Here is a 22,863-nt window from a genome sequence, read left to right as displayed (position 1 = left end):
TTAATTACAGCCATGAATCTCACCATTCTATTTTGAAATAGGTAGGCGTGAACTACAGAAGTAGAAGAGGGAGAAAACGACAAGACTTTTTTATGTATGTAAAAGTTTAGGGACTTCTAAAATTTTTAGCTATCATGAAACAAATGAAACAATGAAAGGACAAACCACAATTTCTACTTCTCCACCTCTTCTCCAATATATTATCAATTAATATGGGAATTTAAATTCATCAGCTTTCTGTTATTTTTGGACTGATTATTCTTGGATAACAGTAAGGCACTCCTCACAATATTCCCAAAATCTAGAGAATATCTTTTTACTTCCAACTGCCTCAAATTTACTTCAGTCTTATTGTTGGTATAAAATACAAAAAATATTTATTTTGTATCTAAACATGATAGTTTTGGCATAGCCATCTTGTACTATACCACTCTTGTAAGTAAGTAAGAACATGTAAGTGCAATATGCATGTAAAATGCAGATAAGGAAAAGAAAACAGTTTCTTTTAGAAAACTACCTTCCACTCCTAAACATAAGTGCCTATGACAATCTAAAGCAAAACAAGAGAAAAGGCACATAATAGTAGACCCTTTTTTAGCCATTGTTTTGTCAAGGATTTCACATTTGTTAAAGCATGACTACAGAGAAAACAACAAGGCAACAGCTGGAAACATGCATTGAGATGTGGCCTTGAGGAAAGCCTAAAGTACTTCTCCTGTCAAATGCTGACTTCAAAGAAAATTTGGGACTCAAGCACTGCCCCATTTTGTACAGAGGAAGAGATTTAACCTCTTTTTAAGCTAACAGTATTAAAGACTCTTTTCCTCCCATGAAATAGTCAAACTCTCAATGTTAGAATACCTGGTTGAAAAAAAAATATAATGCTTTCTATCACTGAAAGGTCCTAAAAGCTCTAGGGGAAAATATAGCCACTCTTCCACCTACAACACAGTAACAGGAACTTTCAGATAGCCTGACAAGCCTGAAAGCCCCTTGTGACTCAACTAATGACCTCTACACTTCTGAGTGAGATAAAGAAACAGCACAGATAGACTGGGTCATATCAGTGAAAAACATTCTACCTTTCTGTTGCAAACTGATTAGTCCAGTAGCATATAGAAAAATTTGCCTTTAATAAACTCACCTTGAGTGTTTTGATCATAGTTGGATCAGTTGATCTAACATAGAAACTCTTCAGATAAGGTTCAAACATGCCCTGAAAATCAGAATATATTTAAGTAACTCTCCTGTGTTTCATTTACAATGTGATTAAAAAAATTCTAAATAGGGTATACCTTTCTCTGAATTGACATAGTGGCAATATTTTGCAGGACAATATACTGCACCTCTCTAGAACGTGAAAAGAAAAATAAGAGTCATTCCACAAAATTACTGATACACAGAATAATTCAATACAGCAAAGAAAATTCAATTCTATTTGAACATCAAGTTAGTTATCCATTTGTTTTGGCACGCAGAAGGCAAAGCTTATTGCCAACTGCCAGCTTCATAATTTGATTCACAGAAGAGAGATACCTGATGAAACCAGGCTCTCAATTTTTAAAACTCCAATACGCAAAAATACTCACTGACACCAGTGCAATGGTACCTTTTGTAGGCTGAGGCTATTTATTCAAATCAGAATTACATTTATCATTTTAATATAATGGAAATAGCTTACAAAAGCCTTACATTTCATCTACCTTCTGGAAAGAAATATTTCAGGATGATACAGCTGAGAATAAAAACACACAAGCTTCATCTGCAGAGTTGAAATAACTGCATTAATTACAAGAACAGTTAATCCCTGCACAATTAGCAAGAAACGCTATGACACTTTACTCTTAAGAATTTTTATGAAAATTCTCAAAATGCACCAGGATCTTCTGTGCCAGTAAACATTGGCAGATATATACATCTATAAAAACTAATACTTTTACATAATAGACTTTGCAAGAGATAGACAATAATATAATACAAAAACATTAAACATGTTTGGAGAGGGCATTCTAATCATTAATGTATGAGTTTAAAAGCCTCGAGATGACTGAGCAAAGAGAAATCTAGATACTAGTTCTGAAGCTTTTAAAGTGCAGATTTGGTGTCACCAATTGCTTAAAAACTAAGCAATAACTTACACACAATTTTTCTGAACCATAAGTGCTCAAATCTTTGCATGCTGCAAATCTCATTCTAATGAGAAATCATAATACCTATTATCTCCTCTTACTGAAAACTGTATAATAGCCCTAAGATACTTACAGCTGTTGCTTACAAAGAAAAGTGATAATAGAGAAGTACTTAAGATCTTTTAAACCAATTTTATGCAATTCTTACATAGGTGCATGGCAACAGTCAACTACACATGATGAAACAAGACTGGAAATTGCTATGAGATGCACTTTCAGGCACTCTCACCCTAACTAGATTATAGCTTAGTTGACATTAATTTGAAGGCCACAGGCAAATAACTTCAAGGGCAAACAGCAAAAGCTTATTTCAAAGCGGCTCCAAAAGCAAAAATGTTTCACCCAGAATGGTAACAGAAAACAGAAGAGCCATTCAAGACAGAAAAATCAGAAGACTAGTGTTATTTAAGGTACTAGCTGAGATACAGGAAAGAAGGGACTTTTCTTTTAATGAAACCTGAGTATAAACAAGCAATAAATCACATACAAGTGATCCTTTCAACCTGTGATTACAAGTTTATACATCATCTGCCAACTGCTTTAGGCACTTTAGTCATCTTTGCATAAAGAGAATGGGAAGCATACCGTACTATAAAGCCAAACACAAAACCAATAGGGATTTATCTGAAATAAAAGACTGAATACTCTACACAGTCCCATTTTACTTCTTTGCCAACTTTTAAAAAATAGATATTGAGCTGTGGAACTTTTACAGAGACACAGCTCTTTGATGGCAAAGCTGACAAAAGTTAAGGTATATCCAGAATGAGCAATCTTGCCAGACACACAAAACTGAGTTTTTTTAAAAAAAACCTTTGTGTCTGTTTGACAAAAATTATTTAAAAAGTAAATTATTCTCACAGCAAAGTTCCAGCCAAAAATACCATTTTTAGTCAAAAAGTTATTCTGAAAACAATTATATTGTCTCATGTAAACCCTTCAAGGCTTTTCATACAAATACATGGAAGTTCAAAATCTAAAAACTGAATAGGGAACAAAAAAAGTGTGCAGAAAATATTAGCACACTACACAAAAACTATGAAATACAAATGAAAAAACAGCACCAATACTCTTATGAAATGGAGCTAACAAGACCTTTCATGGAAAAACGGACAAAATGCTATTGAAGATGATTAAGTCAAAACAGAATGTTCTCAATTAAACATAAACTTGTTCTTTAAAAACCGTCCAAGGATTAGGGAAACAGAAGATACAGCAGTATCAAGTGGCAATATTAATTTTAACACATATGTTGCCTCCTTCCCCTGAGACACCCAAAAGCTGACTGGACACAGTCCTGAGTACTATGCTTCAGGAGACCCTCCATGAGTAGGAAGTTGGACTGGACACAGTGATCCCTTCTAAACTTACTCATTTTGAGATTTGTGTTACAGTGTTACAGTGCAGGAAAATAAAATATTCATCAGAAGACTTCTTTAGTGCTTAGCAAGACAGTGCTTAGCAAGACAGTAAGGAACTCAACAGAACTAAATTTACAATATTTTAAACAACATCAAGACTACAACTACAAACCAGTTAGTACTGACTCCATTTAAATACTAACTAGGCAGTCATGTTCTTGATAGAACAAAAATCATATGAATGAAACACAATAACCAATGATCCCTGGACAGGATACCAAAAATGAGGGAATGACTTTTAGTGATCCTCATTTGCTGAGTGAAAGTGAGTATTACAGAACAATTTCAAAATCAAATTAATTTTGTAATAGTTACATTCTTATAGCTATGGCTAGTTATAAGCCATAACTATAGTCATGGCTAGTTATAAGCCAAACAAATATGCTCAAAAAAGTACACATAGTGATATGAAGTATGGACTTTACCCACCTGTTACTACGGAGTAAACGCACCAGTGACTTAGAAACAATACCAGCTTCAGATTTTGGTGCCAAATGCCAGTAAAGCTGTGCAACTGCCATTACCACCTAAAGGAAGAACATTCAGAGCAGCATGTCAACTTCAAATCATCGTTCATATCTACCACATTTTCTTCAGACCTGCAGGACTACCAGGTCACTCTCCTTCAGAAAGAAAAGTGCACACCTGTGGTCTTTGAAATCAGCAAATAGACTGAGGAAGAAAACACTGGAATAAATATAATTTTACAAATTAAGTACCTTTACTTACTCCAAGTATTTACTGTATGCTATAATACATAGAAGGTCATAGAAATAGGGACAAAAAGAAAAAGCATTAGGTAATTTAAATCACAAACATAGTGATACCATCCTTGATAAATCACTATTGCTAACATCAGCTGTACAAAGTAATGAAGAAATATTCTTTACTAGTTTTTTTAATGTTCTTTTCCTTTATTACTACAAGTTCAGAGTCACCTTTTATCTAGTTTCCACTCAAAACCTTTCATTCTATTATTCTATTATGCAATTTATAAAACAACAGCTGTCTTTACTGGAAAATTTTGAAGTATCAAATCCAACAGAAAGTAAAAGCTAAAGGGGTGTATACCAATATCCAGGGTAACAAATTCACAAGACTGAGACATAAGCAACTTAAAACCCAGTTTTTTTCTTCTTAGATTTTCTCATAAATAAAAAACAAAATATGATCTTTATGGTAGTGATTGTCATGTCATAAACTTTCCTACACCAGTGTCATGATCAACTCTCTGTTTCAAATAAAACAAACCACAGAGACTCCAAGTAAAGCCCTCATAGTAACACTTCACTTCATATCTTAAATCCTAGAACCAATGAAAGAAAAATTATTATTCAACAATAAAAAGCAATTAAAAATATCTAAAGCCAAGAAATAACTTTAAGATTTTTTAGCAATATACCACAAGTATCTTTTACTGGTGACAAAAAACATATAGAAAGCCACTAATTAAACTAATTGTAGGTAAATTCTGTGAATAGTATGAATAACCCTGTAATAGCAATTCAAAGTAGCATAATTTTGATAGCACCTTCCAAAATTATGCCCCTTAACATCTCAATTAACTTTATATCAGAAAGTTAAAGATCATAAGTGTGAGAATCAATATTCTCACAGTCATATTTAATCAAGAAAATTATTTATGGAATGAGGGTAATAACTAACTGAACCTCTTAGTGAAGTGGGACAGGAAACATATCAAACATACTTGTTCTTTACATGAAATTAAGAAATATCACAGACATTGAACAGTGATTTTTGCAAAAAGTTGTAAAAATTTAATCAACTTGTTTCCAAAGTCTGCTGGGTTGGCAGACCATAAATGATTCTGAGAAGAGTCACACTCATGAGTTAGAATCTCAAAGTATGTTTCAAAGGACAACTATAATCTCCTCTATTTAGCTTATTAAGATTAGGTAGCAAGGTGACTTAATCATGGTGGACTAACTGTTTTTGCAGTGATATGAATATTCATTATCATTGGAAGACTTCTCTCAAAAGACATCTAGTCCTAATTAACATGACAATCTCAGGTTAGAAAGTTAATATTCTGTGATCTGATTAACATCACAATGATTCAGCATTTTTGTCATTCTAAAAAATTACCTGTATTTTAAAATCTCATGGGAATAATCTAGCATACCATACTTATAATGTCGTATCTATCCTGGAACCCTGCCGGGGCAAAAGCCCTAGAAATGTGGTGTATAATTGTCTACTTTTAAAATGTGAGACTCAAAAGAAAGAACAAATCAATGAATCAATAACAAGTATGACTTTCTTTGTAGATCTGTTCCATAAAACTGTACCAATAAACTGTACCAGTTTGTGCCACCCTAACTGTTGAGAGTTTTAGCATCAAGAGCTAGCATCAACTCTGGTAGAGTCATCACATGCTATGTAAGTTGGATTCAAATGCTCTCATACTTTTTCTAGTATTTTGTTTGTCTGTGTTATTTGCAGCACGCACTACAATCAGTTTAGGTGTTACACTTACAACCTAAGTTAAATTCAAAATAGATCCATCACACTTCTCCTAGAGTTACTAAAAGGTATTTTCAGCAGCTTTAAAGAGGTGTAGATTTTACTCTTCAATCTTTTAAATTTTTTAAAAATTATATCATTTGTGAGTTAACATTGTAATCAAAAAAGAATTTGTCATACAGCAGCATTTCGGCTCTGAAGCAGGGGCTTTGTATTTCGTAACAGCAGTCTGTGATCTGGGTCCATAGTATAGGTGGTTTTAAGTTTCTGTTCCTTCTCTTTCTGTTCTTCATCAGATTCATAGAAATTATTTTCACTGTATTCATCCACCACTTCATCAACCTATCAAAAGACAAAAAGACACGGACATACATTGAATATTTGAACCAACAGGTTTTATTCATTAAGGAAGTAACGTACAGCACCAGAGTTTCATGCAACATTTATGTATGGTTTTTAAAAATAGCTTTTGGCTTTTCTACCCATTTGCTCTAAACAGTACATGCACTGACATGAAAACCCCATTAAAAATATAAGCAAAATTTCCTTAGAAATAAGTTGTACTGACATATGAAATATCTTTACTATTATTCAACAAACTATTTCAGGTATTTTTTGGACTTAGAGCCTATGATCTAAAATTGGAATTTCTAGAAAATAACTTGAAATTAAAATAACATATAGGTCTTCAGAAAACTTGGAAAGGCTGCATGCCTAGGTCAAAATTCAGGGGTAGTGAAAGAATCCATAAAAATGTCTTTAGTAGAGGTAGGAGGATGGCGGGACGGAGGAAAGAAGTGACGATGAATTAAAACCATCATTTTATTCTGGTTTTTATTACAATTTGGACGGACACTGGAATTTTTTTAAGAAGAAGTAATATGAAGGGAAATTTCATTACTTTATGCCAATTTTGCTCTCAGTTTTTTACAGGATGCCTAGCAAACTCGGATATTTTATGCAATAGCAACTGAAGTACTTTAATTTCCTTACTTCTCTTCCCACAATTCTTTGTGGCAGTCACATTCTAAACTATAAACTCAGGATGCTATATAAAGTCCTGTGGTAACTGAATTCCTCCCCTGCCTGCAGGACAGGCAATGTGAAAGGAAACTTCCCGATCCCAGTGCACCACAACCTGCACTGAAGAAGCTTCCTCTAACAGGAGGAGGATAATTCAATCTGCATTGATTCAGTCTTCAATATCCTCACCTTGACTGCTAACAGGCATGCAGATCAGTACTATTGAATTCAACAGGAATATTGAGTTTGAAAAAGTATTTAACTCATTAATAACTGTTACAAAGAAATAGCTTGAGCTCTCAAATTTCTGACTTCCTTTTTTTTAAAGAATTGTTTGGAACATACTTGGAGCAGCAGAGTTCCAATAAAAAGCAGCATATGCCTATTATGAAAACACTTTTATTTTAAATCTGATTAAGGTCCTTCTTCATACCACAAAAGCAGAAGTATTTACATGATCTTTACTAATCATGTATTTTATTGTAATTTAAAAATATTACTCTTTTCTCAGATCTGCTAAGATCTGGTAGGAAATAATTATGTTCCAGACCAAGGATGACGACAATACCCAGGGAAATTATTTTAATGAACTGAAATTCATCAAAATCAAGTTGATGAACTCCTAATTATTTAGAATCTGTAGTCAAAACGACCCACTAAGACAAACAGGACATGTAATAGTGCATGATTTTGCTTTCCTATCCACATTGTGATGGATAGAAAAGCAAAGTACTATGCAAAAGAGTCAGAAGACTAGGCTAAAAACCTGCAACTCCTTGGTGTACAAGAATTGTTATTTCAAATTCTATTAATCATCCCACACATGGAGAAAAGTTACCAGACAATGTGACAACACTCAATCACAAAAAACCCCTTAAAGTCTCAAGCTGACCTACTGACTATATTTAATGCCAAAATGATACAAGTGTAAGTTCAGAATCATAGTATTATTTGGGTTGGAAAAGGCCTTCCAGCTCATATAGTCCAATTGTTAACCCAACACTGCCATGTTCATCACTAAATCATGTCCTGAAGTGCCATGTCTGCAAGTCCTTTATATATCTCGAGGGTTGCTGACTCTACCCCTTCCCCAGGCAGCCCATTCCAGGGCTTGACAACTCTCACTGACAAAATCCTTTCCAATATCCAATCTAAATCGCCCCTGGTACAATTTGAGGCCATATCCTCTTGTCATGTTGTTTTACCCTGACCCAGCTACAACCTCCTTTCAGGTTATTGCAAAGAGTGATAAGGTCCCCACTGAGCCTCCTTTTCTTCCAGTCACTCCTCATAGGAGTCATGCTCCAGACTCTTCACCAGCTCCATTGCCCTTCTCTAGAATTGTTCCAAGATTTCAATGTCTTTTCTATCATGAGGGGCTCAGAGCTGGACACAGCATTCCAGCTGTGGCCTCACCAGTGCCCAGCACAGGGGGACAATCCCTGCCCTGGCCCTGCTGGCCACAGCATTGCTGATCCAGGCCAGGATGCCATTGGCCTTCTTGGCCACCTGGGCACAGCCTGGCTCATGTTCAGCTGCTGTCACCAGCACCCCCAGCTCCTTTCCAGCCACTCTGCCCCAGCCTGGGGAGCTGCCTGGGGTTGGTGTGACCCAAGGGCAGGACCCAGCACTGGGCCTTGTTGAACCTCACACCATTGGCCTCAGCCATGATCCAGCCTGCCCAGATCCCTCTGCAGAGCCTCCCTGCCCTCCTGCAGATCAGCACTCCCACCCAGCTTGGTGTTACCTGCAAACTGATTGAGGGCGCACTCAATGCCCTTCATTATGAGTCATCAATGAGAGCATTAAACAAGATTGGCCCCAGTAATGAGCCCCATGGAATAGCATAGGTGACCAGCCACCAGCTGGATATAACTCCAGACATCACCACTCTTCTCTGAGTGGCTATCCAGCAGCTCTTTTAACCAGCAAAGCATACATGCATCCAAGCCACGGGCTGCCAATTTCTCCAGGACAATGCAGTGGAAATATTTTCAAAGGCTTTACTAAAGTCCAGTTTGACAACATTCACAGCCCTTAACTCATCTACTAAGTGGGCTACCCTAGGAGCTTAAGTTTCTCAAGCAGGACCTGCCTTTTACAAACCCACGCCGGCTAGGCCTGGTCCTCAGGTTGTCCCACATGTGCCATGTAACAGCACTCAGGATGACCTGCTCCATCCATATCCTTGCTCACCACTGAGGTCAAGCTGACAAGCCTGACTTCCCCAGATCCTCCCTTGAACCCTCTGTGTAGATGTGTGTCATTTTTGCCAACTCCAATGAACTGGGATCTTCATGGTTAACCAGGACTGTTGCTAAATGATGGAATGTGGCTCAGGCTCCGGCTTCTTCAGTACCCATGGATGGATGCTATGTAACCCACAGACTTTTTTGTGTGTAAGTGGTGTAGCATACTATTTCCCATTGGATCATGGGGGCTTCATTCTCCTCCTGATCCTCTCTGTCTTACAGATCAGGGGCTGGGTACCTCAAGAACAATTGGTTTTACAATTATTGCCCTCTTCACTACAGAAAAGGCACCTGTGTTTTCCTTATCCTTAATACTTATTTCCCCCTGCAGTTTTCCTGGAGCACCTTCTTACTTCTCTGACAATGAAAGGCTCTGTCATTTTGTCATCACAGTGGCCCAGAGAGCCTCCAGTCATCATAACCCATCACCCACCAGTCCTTCTCTGCTCACAAACAACAGTTCCAGTAGGGTGCCCTACCTTGTTGACATCCTGACCAGTTGTGTCAGTGCATTATCTTCCAGGAACCTCCTGGACTGGTTCCTCTCCACTGTATTGTATTTTCAGCAGGCATCTGGTAAATTGATAATGAAGACTATCGGCTGTGAGACATCTCTCACCTGCTCACAGACTATTTTATCTGCCTCTTCAACATTTCTTTCATCTTCCTCTTCCAACTACCTCAGAAGTCTGCATTTACCTGAGCAAGTCTGTTTAGACATGCACTAGGTTATACTTATAATTTCTGCTATCACTGCATAGCTTATTTCTAAATAGAACACAATTCTAGGATTCTCTTCACTCATTCTAAGCCTAGGCAGAAAATCTGAAACTAAATTCAGACACAATAAATTACTGCCGAAATTTCAGGCCACCAAGCTGAAACCTCATCTTAAGACATCTAGCTGAATTGTTGCTCTGTCCCCAGACAAACCTTGCAGTACAAGTACTGAAGCTGTACTACAGAAAGAGATTGGGACAAGCAGTAACTCTTTTATGAAGTGGCACAGAACCAGCTGCTGGAGGGAAAGCACAAGCAAAGCCTCTTGGTTCTAACAAAAAGGGAAAGCTTTGCACAGTGATCTTAGAAAGCACCTCATGCTCAACAATAGTGCTGTGGTGTTCTGAAGAAAAGCGACCTCATCAGTGGCATTACACTGATACTAGGCCTTCATCTTGAATCTCAATCAGAAAAAGCAGGCATGGGTAGAGTATAATGGAGCTATAAATACTATTAATGTTAATATTTTTTCCTGTCAGCAGAGGACTGAAAGTAAGACTCTTACACTGGAAGATGAAAGTCTGTTTTAACTTTTTAACTAAGTAATTAACTATTGAATCAACAACTGACAGATGATTTCCTATGCACTTATTCTGTAATCTTCACTGTCTATAGTGCACTACACTAGACTGAGTAATATGCTTCTTCACACATCCCTGAAGAAATGCTAAATATGGGCAACACACAAATTTTACTTTCACAGATGTCTAATTAGAACTCAGACTGATGCTAACCAGTATATATCAGCACCTTTATCAGAAATAAAACCAATCCTGTAATCCTTTTTGACAATAGAGAGATAGCATGAGCGTTCTGGGAGTAGATTCAAATGTTCCAATGCTTTCTGTTGTCATTTCAATCCCTTTAGATGCAGTTTCACAGCTGATTTAAAACTAATCAGTCCAACGTAAGTTTATTGTTTTGTTTGCTTTTTGAAAGGATGTTTATTTTCACCAAGAGCAGTAAAATGATCTGTCTAACTCTGTGGTCATAGGATCACTAGAACTACTGGATTTTCAAAAGCACTAGGTGGTAAAGGGAGAACAGAAGAGTGGCAGTTTTTAGTTAAACTCCATTAAATACACTTAACTGTTTGTAGTAGCACATAATTTAATTGTGCAGTTAATAGCTTTTTTAAATTGCAAAATGACTAAAAAGTTCAGAACCCTGGGAGAATAAAATGATTAAAAACTGAGACCACAGTATTCCAGACTACAATTTGCAAGTAGACTCTGTGCATTCCCCATCTATTATGATTTATTCACAGCAGAGAAGTGAGTATTTTAGTGTGGAAGAACATGCATAATTCTTTTTTACATTATTCCAGACATACAATTCAGAGACATCCTCATAAAGTATTAACAGCTTAAATGAAGAATCAGGCAGATAGCTCATTTACTTAGTGACTTTAAAAAAAAACGCTAATGGAATTTGCTAACATTTAACTGAGATTTTGCTAGAAGTTACATTTAATATGGCATAAAAGTTGAGAATGTGACTTCCATTTAGGGTCAAAATACTACATTTGTAGTATTATGTGAATACTACAATTACCTCCAAACAGAGCTTCATACACCCACAGACTGAGTTAAAGCTTCAATCACATCCAAAGCATGAACACACAGTATTTTCCCACTCTGCCAGCCTTAACTCCATCTTGTGTGGAAAAAATGATTCAAATATTTGCATTCCTTGGTTAGGTATAAATTATTTGACGCTACAAATTTCAGTTTCTTTCCTCAGAAATACATTCACAGCTTTCTTTTGATGCCTGTAGTAAAATCTTTAGCAAATAGGATTATCACTGTCTTCCAGAGACCTTTCTAATATTTCCAAGAACTGTTCTTAAGCGAGTTTTGGATAAACTAGATTTTGAAAATAAGAAGAATTTTGGTACTAGTCACTATTTGGTGACTGACTGCAATACCACAAACTACTTTAGCCCTCCAAGATCAGTATTCATCTGCTGAATGAAAAACAGTTTCCTTGAAAAGGGAAAATGGAGGATAATCTATGAACAGTTTGCTACTTAAAGCATTAATGCATTTCATAAGATGTATGTGAACATGCCTACCTAAAACCTTCCACACGCTTTATAGATGAGTTTCAGAACACCAGAACAGACCTGCTGTTGCTTAGTATATTAGCTGTGAGAAGTTTCTGACAGAAGACCAGACCTCAACCAATCACACTTGTTAACAGACACATGCTAATAGAAGTATTCATCTTCTCCACAACAGCAAAACCTTGAATATGATTCAGGTTTCTCAGCAGAGATAAAGCTTGACAAGAATTGTTAGCGGTCTTAAAAAAAGGCACAACCTCACATGATAAAAACACTTGAGACAGTAGAGAAAGTAAAGTGTAACCGACATAATTTGCAGCCTGGCTGGAGAGAGGCTTTAGAAAGCACAAGCAAAGTTTGATAAGTTTGGCTTATTAAGCCAAAATGAGTTGAAGAGATAAAGAATAAAGGGACCAGATCCTCTGCTCCATAAGTAATAGTTTTCTTTCAAGTACTAAACAGCCAGCAAAAAGTATACTGACTCATTCTAAGGTAAGCTGCAATTTATAACCACTTGTGTGATAAAGACTTGTGCTACTGTGAATGGCCTGACAGAATATAGTAATGACTCTGATGTCCCTGTAGAAATAGGGAAGTATTTCAAATGCCTAAGTGTAAGCCTCTAGTGCCATTTTATGCTCCCTTGAACATGAAAAAAAATCTGCATGGAACTGGGAAGACTCGGTAAGTATGGAGCCTACTGGAAATCCATAAAACTGAATCCATGAAACTGAAGACATCTGATGACAACTGAAGAAAAGGGCATCTTGTAGCATTTTGAACAACACTGGACACCCAGACATATTACAGAATTATCCTAACCTAGTCTGTCTAAAGGTTAAAATTTTCAGATACTTAGCCTTCCATAGGACAAAACTATCCAGTAATACTCAAAATATTTTCCTGTTTAAAAATAGTTACGGAAACATTTTCTTGTTACATTGAAAGAAAACAATTTTCAACACCTAACAAACTCCTGATGCTCATGCGTTAAGAACCATTGGAAAGGAACAGGCTGGGGATTACAAGACAAATAAGAAACACTGAGTCACAGAACCAGGATGCAGGATGTTACAGAAATGATTACAAACTGTGCCTATTCCTGAACGGACAGAAAGCTAATGTCTTGGCTTTCATTAGACCAGAACAGTGTGTTCTGTGTGGTCTTGGACACAACGCACTTACAACTTTCAGCAACAAAGTTACTTAAAAGTGAATAAGAATTTTAGAAACTTAACTTATCACTTCTACCTCACAGAATATAAAAATATTCAGGTAATAACTAGTGGTCTGGTATATGACGCCTTTTATCAAGGAAAAATTTGTAAGAAGGCTTCCTGACCAAACAGTCAGTTATAGGATCTCCAGAATGCAATGATCAAGGAGTGCACAATATAAATAATAACGCACAGCCTATATTATATATACAAAATATCAATACAAAATTATCACATTACCTAACATTGCATTTTGTCAGTCTTCCAAAGACTAGATCTGTTGTTCCTATGCAAGTCTAAAAGCATTTTCACTTAGGCAAACAATGGAATGAGTTGAGTTATACAAAAAGATAAACATGCTTTCAGTTAATAAAAATTGAAGTATTAATGGAAATTCCATGGGCAACTTCAAGGGCAAGGCCTTTTTCACTAAAAGGACTTGTATTTCAAGTCAGCTTACCTTGTGATATTAACCTCTGGAGTTCCATGTTTCATACCCAGCAAAACATTTTTATATTTCTTAAGAAAAGCTAAATTTTTTTGCAGCTAAGGACACACAATAAAATTCTACCAGTCTGAGAAAATTTCATTTGCAATTCAAAAAAGTTTTCTCCATAAAAAACTTCCAATTTTTAAAAATAGTGAGCTTTGATACTTAAGCTACACAAAGGAACTAAGACACCTACTCAGTCTTGAGAATCTGACTAAGGCAGGTGAAATTTAACATTAAAGTATTTTCATTTACATCATTCTTAGTTTCCTTCAGCATATATAAAAGTTACATGGTCGACAACACATAAATCAAGTTTTATTTGTAGTCTACTAATAATATTATCATGTATATAATACCCTGTATAATACCAGTTCAGATGAGCATGTTTATTTCATTCTAGTAAAATTTTTTGAAACAATATGAGTATGTAAACACATTTATACCTGAAAGACTTAAAATACTTCAACTCAGCCTTGCAGAGGCTTTTAAAAACTCACTTAGCTAATAACACAATTTCTAAATATAAACTTGAAAAGGTAATGAAATAAAAGCTTAATGAAAACAAAAAACCCCAAAACTATAAACATCCTTAAGACAACCCATATTCACAAAAATTTTATACTACACCTCTGAGACAAGAGCATCACATGCATGGAAGCAGGGGTCTGAGGACAACTGAACATTAATTTTTTGCACTATATCGCAACTACAGTAACATCTCTGATAAGTATTTTCACAGTAACTTATGTGAAAACTGAAGGAGTGCTCATTCTCATTTCTCTAAGAACCAGCAATTAAACCTAGGACTGGTGTCTGAAAAGAGGGGCTAAGACTTAAATATGCTGCAGTAATGAACATCTTCCTTCAGCAACCTCAAATGTGCAATCGGCGTTGTAACAGTCTTGTGACACTTGCAGATACAACTAAAACAATCCATTATCATTTTTAGATCACTTTCATTTATTCAAAACAATTCCATACTCAAAACAGAAGTGAGATATAAAACAGCTTAGTCTTACCAAGAAAAAAACCCTTCCTCCCTTTGGGGAAAAGGCCCAATGACAATGAAAAGACTAACAGATGAAAGCAAAGAACAGAAAAAATATTTAGAGCATAAGAAAAGAGGAAGAAAGTACAAGAAAGAACAGGAAAGGATAAATTAAACATTGCAGAATAAAACTAAGAAGGAGAAAAGATTAAGGGAAGAAAAAGGATAGCATTTGCTTCTAGCTGAAAGTTCACTATTTTTACTCTCAAATACAAAAATTAAAGTGGAATTTGGAATTTTTATTCAGATGTTTGGTTAAATGTTTGACCTGTTTTTCAAAATTTTTTTTAAAATTTAGTATCAATTTATGTATCTGAAAAGGCAGTATAAGACATCAAGATAGCAATCAAATGTGAACCAACTGCCAAGCAAAAATATTCTTCCACAGGGTTGCAAAGTAAGTGAACCATGAAGAAAACCAGTTAATAAACCTTTATCTTTATTAACCAGTTAATTGTTTGTTAGTTTGCGACTGCAACCAGGAGAAGGGTACTACATGCTCTAGAATTAGTAGCCACCACATCTCATGACTTATAGACAGGGTATGCAGGGACAGGGATGATCCCAGAGCTTCAGAACTGCACATCACTTATGCTGCAATTCCTGTATAGAACTGCAATTGCTTCCAGTGCTCTACTGCAGTCGAGACAGACACATGACACTCGAGATTCACGAGGCAACAGCAAATTTTACAGAGCGCAGTTCCCTTTATGCAGCCGTCGAAAGCCCGCGCGGCTGGTCCTGACTGGCTGAATTTGGCTGCCAGCTGGCTAACTGGCCAATAGCTGTCTGCATCCCTAATGGCCGAGACTGGTTGAGTTCTAATCAGGGTTATCCATGACTGTGAGGCCTCCAGGTCAGCTGTTAGCCACCACTGCGCTCCTCCTTTGCTACTGTTCTGAGTACACACTCCACTTACATCACCATGTATATATCTTAAAGAAACTCAACTGCCTTTCCTCTCAGAAAAAGATACATGATTTTAAAAGGTAAAGTCAGTGAGAACGTTTCCCATATATGGAAACATACTCATACATTTCTTTTAATTTTCATGCAGCTTTAGGGTTGTTTACAGCTACTAAAATGTTTATCCAATATTTAAATGATATTGGGACTACAGCCATAGCTCAATATGTTAATTAGGATACTCAAATTTTTAAAACACAAAATTATCCTAAATTGTTGAAGAATGATAACTGTACTTGTACTTAGATTGGCAATCTGAAAGGTGGCAGTTTGCTACCCTTACTAGAGAGTCTGACATACTCATCTAAACAACATCAATAGCTATTAAATACTGCATTACAGATTTTTTCCCCTCCGCTGCAAGTAGGTAAGTATGCAATGCCTAAGTAAGCAAAGAAGTTGAAAGCATCTTAAAACATCTGCTGATTTACATGAGCGGAATTCTCACACTAACAACTGGTAGTGTACTTATTCTACTGATAAACAGATACGCTGTTCTAATTCAAGCCTCAGTTACTCCCACTCTTCTCGGTACATGGTACTGGCACTTTCCCAACAATAAAGTGCAACAGACTTGTGCGTACACTATCAAAGAGAAGAATGATCCAAATAATCTGAATATTTTGCACATTTACTATACCCCATGGTTCTTTAGAGAGCTGCCGCTACCAGTCAAGAATTCTACCTGATATTACAAACAGAAGTGTACAGGCTCAGAGTCAGGAACCTAAAGCTTTCTCAGAGCAGAGGTCTCACCTCACACACATCTTCCTCACACAGCAGATAAAGGTTTATTTTCACAAAGTAGCTAAACAAGTTTATTCTAAAATTCTTCTAATTATCCAGAGAAAATCCTGGTACAATTATGAAAAGGAAATAACAATTAGCAAAAGTTACTAGACAGAGAGATAATATTTTAAAAACAGATGCCCAGAACAAAATTCATGAGTATTCTGGCACCCAAGAAGGCTCAAAGCTCATACAGAGTTCAAAGTTAACAGAGTTCATCTCATACAGTTTTCATAATTTTCTATGACCAAGTAGAATTCAAAGGGCTAGAATTAAAGCTAGAAACTTTAGTGGCTCATGAGATGATGGGGATCTGTCACATCTAATATTTAAATTAAAAATTATTAGCAGTTACACAGTTGATATTTAGATTTCTGTAAAAAAATATTTCTTTCCTTCTAATTAATTTTTGTTTCCCTAAGTCAGAGAAAATTACCTAGACAGAGATAAAACCAATTTTAACAACTTATTTGCAACAGATAGCTAGAATGCCTCTTATCCTGTATATATACATAATAAAAAGAAACTCAGCCTGAATCAAGAAGATGAGACTACAGTACCGCATGGAAACATGGAAACGTCGCTGGCAAATTTGTAGAAAAACAAAGGGTTCCTTTCTTAGTTCAAGTTGATCCTGCAACTCTGTCATGGGACTAACAGAAACCACAGCAAAACATTCTGCTGCAAAGACAAATGGCATTTTTATCTGCAGATTATACTTCTGATACCAACAGTACATGCTGAGCAGCCACAAAACAAAACAAATCAGAAAATTACTGCGCCCAAAATTTAACCCTTTTGTCAGCTTTTCTTCTGCTGGAAGAGTTTTTTTAATCCAAACTTTCCACAATCAGCTTGAGGTAGTTTTTCTGTTAAAAATCTATGCACTAATTATTCTCATCTTACTAAGTAGGGCACACAAAAGGAAACAATAAAATTGATGTGACAGTAAAATAGCTAGCTAGTCCATTATATGCCCCAAACACTTCACTAAATATCTTCAAATAAATGAATCTTACATTAAACATTAACCCCACCTGGTGCATATCTAAAAGAAGCTGGTCAGAGAGTAGTGCCCTCTGATAAAAAGGGAAACAGTAACTGAATCCAGACTGCCCCAATTCACACTGAAGATTCTGATGGATATATTAAAAAAGGAAGAAATAAGCAACATAAGAAACTTCACTGTAAACTAGTTTTCCTAATATAATGTTTTGCTCTTAGCAGCCAGCTTATGGTCAAGAGTTCTCTGGTTTCACAATCTTTTAGGGCAGGGGAAAAAATAAAATAAAATTTAAAACCCAGCAAGAATATCACCTGGTATATCTACAAAGAAATTTCACTGAGATGACAAGTTAAATAAGTAATACATACCATATCATAATTGATTTTATTCTTAAAGATTTAATGATATTCTGTATATTTCTCAAATACACATCTATGCCTCCTTACTGCAGAAGACCATAATAAAACTTGTAGATCCCCTACTGTGTTGGAAAACAAAAGAAGGAAAAGGCGTATTCAGGCTGATTCACTATTAAATTATGATATGCATACAAAATACTTTTAAAGTATTGTAACATGTTTATTTTTTACTGCTTTATCTATGTAACCCAGTTAACTGGAGGCTATTATTCTGAATACACCCCTCACTTCAGCTTATAAGCAGGGGATTTAGAAGTTTTATTAAGCTCTGCAGTAAACCAGCAGAACTGATTCAGGATGCTCATTACTGTTAACAAATTCTACAGAAGTAAAGGATAGACACTATTTTCTGTGTGCTGTGCTTGAAACTTTATCATTCACAATTACTGTTCCCTCAACGCAAACCTCAACACAGAGAACAAGAAAAAAATAAAACATCTAAAGCAGCTCAGCTGCTGAAGCATCAGATGCTCAGCTGTCTGAAGCATCTATTAGACACTGAATTCCATCACACAAAACCATGACCTTTACATGGCATACACTATGACCATGGCATACAGTAAGAACTCATAACTAAAAGATTCTGAGAATGTACTGCAAGAGCAGGAAACATTAACAAAATAAAACATTTAACAAGAGACAAAGAAATCACACAACAGCTGAGCCAGAAGGGACCTCAATATTTTGTCAGAACAATCAAGCAAAATAAATATTTTCAATCTGTTTCTTCCTCTTATTACTGAGAGCTGGGCTACTTTCCATGGTTCATGCTTTTAGATACATAGACATTCAAATACTTCATGTTTTTCTCAAAGAAGTCCTTATTCTTTCAGATTGTTTTCTTCATGCTTAATTTCCCCTTCAATCCCTCCCAGCCCAACAATTATGCCAAATTCGGAGCACTTTAAACTGAGCAATACTTCAATAAATAATCCTACAATGTAAGCCTGAGACATGATTCCTATAAGTACTTATCAGGATCTTCATAATGACTGAAGCCCATGATCAATCTGAATTCACCATTCTTTTCCAATCCTTACTGAACACCAAGAAAGTTTATTTATGTAATCTTCAATTGTCTGAAATGAAGCTGAATGGCCCTGAGAGGCTCATTTGTTTTGCTAGACTGCAGCTCCTAGCTCCATCTTGCTTTATACAAAGACTGTTGAAACTTCTGATCAAGTCACCTGTTTTCAGAAGTTGCCTTCACAAATATCACACAAGTTTGGTGGTAACTGTGTACCAGGACAGCTGAAGTAGTTCCTACCTCCTGCGATCCTCATCTCCTTGCAAAAACAGGGATGGCTGAACAGCTTGAAAACCAGTTCCTGAACTGCTAGACTACAACCCAATGTATTCATGAAAACTACCAACAGCATTATTCTACACATCTTTATTTATTAGACAGCATGCTGTTATGGTTCAGGAGGTATTTACAAACAGCTTGGCAGTCCCAACAACTTCTACAACAACACTTAAGCATTTAAACATTTAAGCTGAAATGCATCACAGTTTTATCTGCTATCAAGTATTTTACTTCCCAGAAAACCTGGAATAGTTCTTAGCTGGTTTTAGTCCCAAGCAGGTGTTTTTACTCCAGAATAGGAGTGTCTTGTCTCATTTCAGCTAACACATGTTAAAGCAGAATACATACAGCTCATATGACAAAAAAGGTTATTCTGAAACTGCTATTTGCATGTAACTACCCAAAAAGTACCCCCAAGTATTTTAAGACAAATAGGATAAACCAAGGACATTCTTTCTTACTTCATTTACAATTAGAATTAAAAATTATACTCTTCAAAGAATCTAGAATTAGGAATAAAAATCTAAGGATTCTTGGTTAATGGATAATTGCAACAATTTAAAGCATATTACCTAAAAAAAGATTTTTCTCCATAACTGGTAAGTATTCAAAATTTTCGTTTAGATTTCTAAATGCTCAAGAAATCAGTTCCAAACATTACAGCATTATTTGTTAGGAATTAGCTTAACTGAAACAAAAACAACATATGCTCCTCAAAAAGTAAGGGAAAATTTTACTGAATAAAAATGCAAATATGCATTTTAGCAGCCTTGAATTTATTAATCTGATAGGTTTAATTTCCATTTTCCTGCATCAGCTTTATTTATAAAGTGTCGTGCCCTATAAATATGCTGTTATTTTCTATAGTCAAGCACCCTCTTAACAAATCTTCTCATTAATATGTAAATTTAAAGTCAATCGGTCTTCTCTCTGACAGCGCCATGAATTCCTAGTGCACTGTATAATCGGCTTTGACTCGGCATCCACTATTTATCATCAAAGATGTCAGTTAGAAAAATTATGGAAAATGCACTGCAATTGATATGACTGCAATCTACTTTGTCAACACTTAATTGTTCCTCAAATCATACATTTACATATAAACAGCCTAAATACTGATCCATAATGATGCAAATAAACTAAATTAAAAATCTCTTCTACTGCACAAGATGGCCCGTTGTATGATGAGTTCATTTAAGAATGTATTGACAAAGGCATGCATTTCAACTAGCACCACAAAAAAAATCTGCTAATTAAATTGCTGAGTAGGTAGACAAACTAAATTTTACAGTGAAGATCTTGAAAGTGAAAACAAAGTGTTATTAATACTTTACTACTGATGACTAATTTAAGGTTGGCACAGGCAGTATTTTCACACAAATCTTTCCCATTCCTAGAGCAGAAGCCACAGCAGCAACTGTCATCCACCCAGTTTCAGTGAAAAAAGATTTAGTCTTAAAGGAACCAAATCCCATCAAGAACTCAAACCTCTCAGTCAAAGACAGGAGGTCATTCTCCTCTTCAACTTTCCTTTCGTCCAATTACAGACTAAAATTGTATTGTGGGACTAAAGCTTAAGGTAAAGCAGATTATCAATTTTGATTCTCTCTAAATATCAGAGAGAAGAATGCAAGTTGCCTTCTTCCAATAATCAACATGTAATAAACACTGCCTCAAGGACAGTAGGAAAACATAACTTAAATCTCTTATTATCTAAAAATACTTTCCTTATTTTAAGCAATGTTATGGGAAGATGTGTTCTTACAACCAATTTACTTTTCATAAAAAAGGAAAAAGGTGTTTCAGAATCTAACTAGTAGCCCATACATATAATTCTACTTCAGACTTCTATTTTTGCTATATTCATTATAATCCCTGTTTTTTCTAGAAGTTAATATAATCATAAACTAAATCAGACTGAACTGTTTGTCCAAATATATTGCCATACAATTATTTTCACACAATAAATTACACATATTTTAACACAGAATGGCACTGCATTTCGTTTTTTTCCATGCTAAGGATATTAAAAGACAGTTTAAAGAACTCAGTGATAGAGTGACAGTTGGTGTTATTCCCTATTCCAATGCTGAAAAAAGGAATCTTAAAAAAATTGTTAACGTGCTACTTATAAATGACAATAATCTGCACTAAAATGTACATTTTTAAACATGAATGAGTTTCCAATTAAATGGTAAAACTTAACACTAGTAACATCCCCAAGCCTTTAATAAACACAAATAACCAGACTTGTAGAGCAATTTTAAACAGTTCTTTCCAGAAGTAATCTTTTAATTTAAATTGTTATTCAGAGTTAGGTCTCCACTGAAACAACGTTAACAGCATACGTTTCTTGAGCTGTGCCCTGTTTACTGTAAGAAATGACAGAATTTGTGTCATGAACAACCTCTTTTTATAAATTTTTTGAAGTATACTCATATTTACACAATATAAATGAAAATAATCACCTCATTTTTAACATTTCACATTTTAAATACATATGTTCAAGTCTTCACACAGTGCCTCAGCACATTAACAAAGCCTAAACAAGCAGTGTAATGTTTGTTATGTAGTGATACTGAGTATCTGCAATATAAGTTTCAGCATAGAATGGCAAACATTTCTGATTTTGACTCATGTAAAATTGTCTAAAGCGAATAGCAACATGGCTCAAAGAACCACAGAAAAAGGAATCTTTTCTGTGCCACAGGTAAATAAGAAAGGTTATACCCTGGAAGGAGAATTCTCAGGCTCTGAAGAAAGGTATATGCCTTGTGTTAGTGAAATTTTAGAGAGCTGACTTATGTATTTGATCTCTGCTTTTACTGAAGTCTCCAAAGAAATGCATCTTAAAAGACTAAGTAAATCCAACAATGGAAATAATTCAGAGTGCAGGCTCACAATAGTATTTTAAGAAATCATAAACTTACCTTCCATGGACTTAAAAACTGGGTACGCGCATACCGAGTTAACATGTGGATTATAACAACTTGACCCCACTCTTCCACATCAACCAGCAAGTTACAGAGCTTTCGGTAGTTCTTGTGAATCAGATCTATTCTATCTGGACACACTTCCTCAAACGCCATCACCACACTCCCAGCTACCAGCTAGAAAACAAAATATAACCCAGAAGGTCAGTATCAGGTATACAGTTAGACCACAAGTGAGAATCAGAATTAATACTAGCAATTATCAGCAATTTAAAATTATTTCTATTCAGCAAAAACAAACAAAACAACAACAACAACAACAAAAAAGTAAACCCACAGAAATGGTATCTTATTTAAAATAGAATTGGGGTAAGGTTATTAGAACAGAGAAAACACTTGCTGTTTCTATTGCAGACATAAATCTTAGCTCCCAGTCCTGGAGACACAGTGCAATGTAAGCATAATTTTTTTT

General features: G+C 35.6%; 1 protein-coding gene across 5 annotated transcripts in view; it reads right to left on the bottom strand.

Annotated features, from left to right (window-relative positions):
• AP3B1 (adaptor related protein complex 3 subunit beta 1) overlaps positions 1 to 22,863 on the bottom strand; it is a 153,058-nt gene that overhangs the window by 91,170 nt on the left and 39,025 nt on the right. For all 5 annotated transcript variants that reach the window (XR_010443078.1, XM_064735990.1, XM_064735989.1 and 2 more), the window contains exons 7-11: positions 22,389 to 22,568; positions 6,275 to 6,436; positions 4,040 to 4,137; positions 1,296 to 1,350; positions 1,145 to 1,216 (exon numbers count right to left, since the gene is read on the bottom strand). Coding sequence is in view for 4 of the 5 variants with exons in the window: in XM_064735990.1 (XP_064592060.1) it covers positions 1,145 to 1,216; positions 1,296 to 1,350; positions 4,040 to 4,137; positions 6,275 to 6,436; positions 22,389 to 22,568 (567 nt within the window). In the remaining variant the exon portion in view is untranslated. The remainder of the gene's footprint in view (positions 1 to 1,144; positions 1,217 to 1,295; positions 1,351 to 4,039; positions 4,138 to 6,274; positions 6,437 to 22,388; positions 22,569 to 22,863) is intronic.

Source organism: Zonotrichia leucophrys, chromosome Z (assembly GCF_028769735.1).
Source record: "Zonotrichia leucophrys gambelii isolate GWCS_2022_RI chromosome Z, RI_Zleu_2.0, whole genome shotgun sequence".
Classification (NCBI taxonomy): domain Eukaryota; kingdom Metazoa; phylum Chordata; class Aves; order Passeriformes; family Passerellidae; genus Zonotrichia; species Zonotrichia leucophrys.
Note: the sequence above shows the minus strand (reverse complement) of the source record. Positions and strands in the feature narration are given on the sequence as shown.